We start from the raw sequence: 6,470 nt of genomic DNA, 5'->3' as shown, positions 1-6,470 counted from the left end.
GCAAATAAGACAATAGACTTCCTTTTGACATGTAAGGCATAATGATGCCTGGAGCTGATCCCAGGTCAGCACATACACCAATGAGAGACAGCACATTAGGATTATCAAAGTTTGACATCAGTAGGCACTCTTCAAGAAGAGAATTGACATCACTCTGGGAAAATTCTCCTAAATTAATTCAAAATTTCTTATTAGTTATTATTAAGTATCACTTGTACCTTTGAGTGTTTTTAAAGCAATTTCTTGTTCACTTTTATTCATTGGTTTCATAGTTGCTTTATAAACAATTCCAAACTCACCTAATGCAAACATGCAGTGTTATTGTCTATACTGACCATTATATGTTAAACCTTGGCCAATGGCTTCTTGTATATCAATTTGTGAAGACGGTATTAAATATTTGATCAACAACTGCTCAATAACAGTGTCATCTGTATATGTCTCTTCCTTTTGATAATGTACTTTTAAAAAATTCACAATAAATTTTTATCACAATAAGAGCTTTACTTTGATAAGCTGAATTCAAATCTAGAGGAATTCTGGAGTGGTCTAAAGAGACTAATTGTTTACATAAAAATATAAAACTAAAATAATCAATTTCACTAACCAAAATTACCTGCTGTAGTAGAGCTGTCCCTGAATGTTTAAAGTATAAATTATTATGTATAATAATAATAATAATGATGATGACAATAATAATAGTGATGATGATGATAATAAGATAATAATAATAGTAATGATGATGATGATCATGACTTACTTTTTTACATTATTACCTATAATAATAGATTTTAACACAATGATGTCAGTAAATTTATTTACTTCTGTGCTTCTTGATTGCCACTATTATCATCAATATTGCAAATATGATTAGGAGTACTGCTACTGTTCCACTAATAACTCCCAATATAATAGGGACAATATTTGAGCCAGTATCAGTGCTAGTAGGAGTGGCTGTATTGCTATAATAGACTGACTGGTCCAGACCAGCCAGACTATTGCTGGCAGTTGATGTGGCTTGTGCTGACATTGTTGATGATTGTGGTAAATTAGTGTAGGCTGTAACTGATGATGTAAATGCATTTGTTGATACGCTTCCTTTAATTATTTGTATTGTAGTTTATTGATCACATACAGTGTTTACTTACCAATTAAAGTTAACTGTTTACTTAAGTCCACTGATAACGTTGTCACTAAATGATTATAAATTATAATAAAGTCTACACTCTACACTGACCTGATGAGATTTTTTCAGTAGTAATAATTGAACTGCTTTTAACAGTAGTACTTACACTGACTATTAGAAAGATTAGAGATTGGATATATTGAAGTTCTTACCATTCCCTGTGTACTCTATTGTTGAAGGAGGTCCTTCTCGTCCACCGGTATCAACAGGAACAATGATAAATGAATAATCAGTACCAGTAATGAGAGAATCAATTGTTACATTAGTGCTATTAGTAGTAATAGATTCAGAATTTGTGTTGTTACTAATAATAGTAACATTATAGTAATCTATACATAATGATTCTGAAGCACTCCAATCGATGAATAATGAATCATCACTAATAGGATATACCATAGTATTATTAACTGATTCTGGTATATCTAAAGTTAATAATAGAAATAAATATAATAATATTAAACATTAGTACCTGCTATATGAACAGCTGTTCTATTAAGAGTTGATCCATAGTCATCTGAACAATTGATGATAGTTCCATCCAATTGTAAAGGAACTGATTCATTTGTAAAATTACATTCTAGTGTGTTACCAACTTGTGCTGCAGTAACATAGAAACTCTCAGAAACTGTTCCTGGGCTGCTACTACTTGTTATCACGTATACACGATCAGGTCTTAATCCTATCCCAAAAAATAAATTGCTCCTTGTGGTTGAACAGGTGAATACTAGTTTACTGCCAGGGCATACTGGAGTAGGAGAAGGTGGGGTAGTCTGAACCAGGAGCACTACATTATGATATTGTTATAATTAGATCTATCATTATAATATTCATAACTTACAAGATAAAACTTGAGGCAAGCATTCCAACAATAAAAGACACCAGTAGATAGCAATAGCCATTAGCAATTTACAAAAGAAATTGGAAATTCTTGTTTAAGCTACGCTATAAAGATGTTTTGACCACAATTGATGGCTTTGAATTCATCCAACCCTCTAGCATGCAATTACACCCACCCAAAGCATGTGCAGGAACTCTCAGAAAGCCATAATAATCAAAAGAAATGATAGAAGGATTTACCCTAATGCCACCTACAACATTAATTCAAAATAGTAAACAAACTAGTCTAGACGCAACTTAAGGTTGATGCAGCATTAAAAATCGAATGTTTTTGCCTGACACATAAACTTTCTAAATGAGATAAAAAAACCTCTAACATTCACAACAGTCAATAAAACTATAACATTGTCCATTAAAAGTTAGCCTATCAAAGTTTCTAAAATACTTAATTATCGTTATAACAATTTACAATATTAACTGCTTCAGTGATGCCCTCAACTGTGTAATATCCATTCATTGACATTTTAATCTAATAATAAAATCATTTATCCAATAATTATTAGCAAAAATGATTTGAATTACCTGATCAATGCAACCTTTAAAGCCAGACTTGACTAATGATGTAGGAGGACTACTAACATTCGGTGATGTTCTACCAATGTATAATGATCCACTGGATAGTCTGAGACCTGATAGTGTTGAAGTGAAGGTAGTGAATGACACCAAACGCTTGTTCAACTCCATGGTCACGATATTATTGATTGAATGGTATATAATTCGAAGGTTCTGCCACTTTTCTAGCTCCATACTATGCATCTGAGTACTAAAAAATAATAATAATAATAATAAATTATCATTAATGATACTAATGACATGCATGCCCTGCAAACCTTAGTGAAACAACATTATTTCCAACGTCCATAGCAAATTCTAGGGTATTGTTTAGCTGAATATAAAAGTAGGAACCAGTTCCATTTTGCCAGTGAGAAGCAAACATGATTAAGCCAAAATAACTGGATGGTTTGAAGGTAACATCGATGACCATTTTTCTTATGGTGCGTTTGAATTGTGTTCTGTATTGTAGATAACTAGAACCATCAAATCTCAAACCTTGCTTTTCAAGCTCTATACAACAATGAAACATAGTTGATCTAATTAAAGCACAAAGTTTTAGGTAAGAACAAGAAAACAAGCGTAACAGTGTAAAAATAACAAGAGAACAAGAACAAGAGAAAAAAACATGTATACAATGCTGGACAAGTGAAAAAACTAATAGATTGTGGCCCATAATTAACAACCATAATAAAAGCCATACAAACGTACAGAATTACATACAATACTACCAACACAATATACATAGGTCTACTCATTAATAACTGTAATATAAAATTAATATTAGCATTTGCTGATTTACCTTCTACAGTTACAGAATAGCTTGATGCTATACTAATAGTATCAATACCATCATTCAGTGAAGCTCTACAAACATATTCTCCAACTTGTGATGGTTGTAGTGAAAAGAAGTTAAGAGTAAGTGTATATACAACACTATCATTAACTGATATCATTGTAGGCTCTAAAGTATCTAAAGCTATGTCTCTATCAGTTGTAGACTTAAACGGAATGAGATCAGGACTTGCCCAGAACATTTGTACTGTAGTATCATTCACTTCAGGAGCTAATGTCAATGTACAGGTTAATGAAAAGGAAGAAGAATGATCCAATGGCATCATAACTGGCCCTTGTACATCAATGCTGACAACTGAAAAAAGATTTATAAAAATAGATTAAAAAGTACACGTATACCTTGAGGAATAGTGGCAGTGATTATTTCACTAGGTAAGTCTTCACCAGTAGCTACTAGTCTAATATTATATTCATCATCAGGACGTAATGAGAGAGACAGCTCAGTATTTGTAGTATTAGCATTGATAATAATACCATTACTGTTATTAATAAAGACATGATACTGAGGAGTAGCACTTATCACTGATGAGGGAGACCAGCCTAGTGTAACTGAGGGAAGACTATTTCTACTGTAGACTAAGTTTGATGGAGATCCAGTTACTAAAAGAAAAAGTAATAGCTAAAACAATCTGATAAAACTTACCAGTAACATCCCTCATTGCCATATTAGTAGATACTAAAGGTGTAGTTGTAATTCTGTCAGTAGTAACAGAACATTTATACAGACCAGACACTCTCATTCTAAATATTACTGATACTTGTACTTGTACATCATTATTAACTGGTGTTACAGTACGTATCAGATCATTATCAGATACATTAAACTGGTTTCCATTATCAACAGAGCAAGTGACTATTGTTGGTGATCTGTTAGTGACATTAAATGATAAACTAAACACTGGAGGATCAGCATCAACTGATGAGAGGAGCTGGAAGGAGGGACCACTACTAATAATTGGGAGTTCTGTATAATGAGAAAATTGAATAAAAGTATTATAAATTAAACTTACCGTCATCTTTAAAAAAATCTCCATTACCATAAGCAGCAACATACAATGTCTGATCAATTCCTTCTTCACTTGGTATAACACAACTGTATAGTCCTTGAATACCTCCTATTCCTCCATTTCTTAACAAACCAATTTGACCAGTAGCAGTGTTGTTAGCAAACAGAGGCCTAGGATCATCATTTCCATCAGCAGAACCAGGTGGTACAGTTGTTCGGTCAGGATTATACCATGTTCCTATCATATTCTGATTAAGAGAACTCTGACACCACAAACCATCATTCTGACCATCAGGATCAGAACCAGTACCAACAGAATTATCTGCTTGATCTATATCTCTATCATGAAACAGACCAGCAGCTATCATTGAGAAATTAGCAATAGTCACATTCTCCTCACCAAGAAACAACCTCACACCTATCAGTCTTAGATAATAAAATTGATAATTATTAATTACTGACCAGTAGTTGGACGAGGAGGTAGTGAACCAAAAAACGGTTGACCTGATACATGAAGTACCAATGATAAGAGAAAAAACCAAGACATTACTATTTCTCTTTATTCTATAAACTGCTCACTAAACAAAATATTAGTCCAGGGTCGGAAGCACAAATGACTTATTACTACTGAGAGTTGTAGACATCAATACAGTTATGATGAACGCATAGTAGTTCACACAATGTCTATAAAAAAGTCTATACTTGCTGGCTTACAACTAAATATTAGTAAAACACTATGTAAGCAATTCTCCATAGGATTGTACTACTATCAACACTACTACTGTAGCAAAATTAAATACCAGAAAAGCAAAAGTGGTCCAAAGTTGATCAAAAGTGGGGGGGGGGGAGGGGAGTCAAATTTTGACCAAATTACACGAAGATCTAATCCATGCAAGGAGACCTGATAGTAATCTTTGTATAGAAAATAACAATTGCACATCACGAAGTAATTTTGACCACATTTAGGTCAAAAGCATAATTTTCTTGATTTTAGTGAGATAACCTCTTATTTAATGATAAGATTAAGTTACAATATCCCTCTATACGTCACTGTAATACTGTTTCCTAAAAGTTCCACGAGCACCTTTTTTTCAAGGGCTATAAATTTCGCGGATTTCACAATTTTTTGATGATTCGTGAAAATAATTACTATTACTTCCACGAAAATCAAATTATTATGACACAAAATGGCAGAAGGCATAAATTCACAAAAATTAAATCCACAAAATATATTTAAATATATTTTAGGCAAACTTGCAAAATTACAGCCCTAAAAAATGTTGCACTACACGGTACCTAATACCTCCTATTAGAGTACCTGATTATGTACATGTGCCTGAGCTAGTACATGTATGTATGATCCACTGTAAAGGTAATACGCTCAAGTATTGCTTCAAAAGTTTGATATTTTATATATAATCCAAAAATTATATATGTCAAAAAGTAATCATTGTGCTACAGCAATTATCTTGAACAAAAAATCTACTATTGAGTTCTCATAAATTCTAATAAGTTACTTGGATTTGCTTCTTTCTCTGTCAATCATTGCCACTGAGAGTGGCTCACCAGGTAATCTCAACAACCCAGTCTCATTTGATAATATCTTATCAGCATCATCTGGAAAATAAGAAAAGTGTATCATTAAAAGGAAAAGAAAAAATACCGTATAGTGGAAAATTTTCGTGGCCCAAAATTTTCGTGGATTTCGCATTTTTTTTCAAAATCTGCAAAAATCAATTCTATACGGTTTAAGATGGCCGAAATGTAGAAAACCACAAAAAGCCACGAAATTAATTTTTGGACAGATCTGTAAAAATTTTGGGCCACAAAATTTTTTTGCTATACGGTAGTGTGAGTTTAGTAAAAATAGGGATACTGGGCAGGCATGAGAAGTATTGAGGTTGAATTTCTATCCTGGATAAAATACCGAATGCAAAAAAGTAAAAATTCATTCATGTATCTGTAAATAATGAA

The 6,470-nt window shown here is 32.7% G+C and overlaps 2 protein-coding genes across 2 annotated transcripts; both read right to left on the bottom strand.

Annotated features, from left to right (window-relative positions):
• Positions 1 to 76: 76 nt before the first annotated feature.
• Positions 77 to 2,106, bottom strand: LOC109586290 (ephrin type-B receptor 5-like; the record flags this gene model as incomplete). Its single annotated transcript, XM_020002464.1, has 12 exons — positions 2,025 to 2,106; positions 1,656 to 1,970; positions 1,339 to 1,608; positions 1,238 to 1,297; positions 1,149 to 1,193; positions 823 to 1,098; positions 761 to 776; positions 608 to 636; positions 508 to 558; positions 351 to 461; positions 219 to 299; positions 77 to 168 (listed from the first exon to the last, which is right to left on the bottom strand). Coding segments are annotated over exons 1-12 (1,407 nt in total), but the record flags the coding sequence as incomplete, so codon positions are not given.
• A 250-nt stretch (positions 2,107 to 2,356) lies between these two features.
• Positions 2,357 to 5,194, bottom strand: LOC109586294 (uncharacterized). Its single transcript, XM_020002474.1, has 8 exons — positions 4,959 to 5,194; positions 4,501 to 4,914; positions 4,134 to 4,454; positions 3,830 to 4,090; positions 3,438 to 3,785; positions 2,914 to 3,148; positions 2,606 to 2,846; positions 2,357 to 2,552 (listed from the first exon to the last, which is right to left on the bottom strand). The coding sequence occupies exons 1-8, from the start codon at positions 5,041 to 5,043 to the stop codon at positions 2,469 to 2,471; spliced, it is 1,989 nt and encodes a 662-aa protein (XP_019858033.1). The 5' UTR covers positions 5,044 to 5,194; the 3' UTR covers positions 2,357 to 2,468.
• Between the last annotated feature and the right edge of the window lie 1,276 nt (positions 5,195 to 6,470).

Source organism: Amphimedon queenslandica, unplaced genomic scaffold, assembly GCF_000090795.2.
Source record: "Amphimedon queenslandica unplaced genomic scaffold, v1.1 AMPQUscaffold_12906, whole genome shotgun sequence".
Lineage (NCBI taxonomy): Eukaryota > Metazoa > Porifera > Demospongiae > Haplosclerida > Niphatidae > Amphimedon > Amphimedon queenslandica.
The sequence above is the reverse complement of the archived record's forward strand: the minus strand, read 5'-3'. Positions and strand labels throughout refer to the sequence as shown.

Coding starts and splice junctions, on each gene's coding strand:
- LOC109586294 (XM_020002474.1), bottom strand. CDS start 5,043: ATGTCTTGGTTTTTTCTCTTATCATTGGTACTTCATGTATCAGGTCAA. Junction 4,091..4,133: donor GGCAATGAGGGATGTTACTG/GTAAGTTTTATC, acceptor TTTTTCTTTTAG/TAACTGGATCTCCATCAAAC. Junction 2,847..2,913: donor AATAATGTTGTTTCACTAAG/GTTTGCAGGGCA, acceptor ATTATTTTTTAG/TACTCAGATGCATAGTATGG.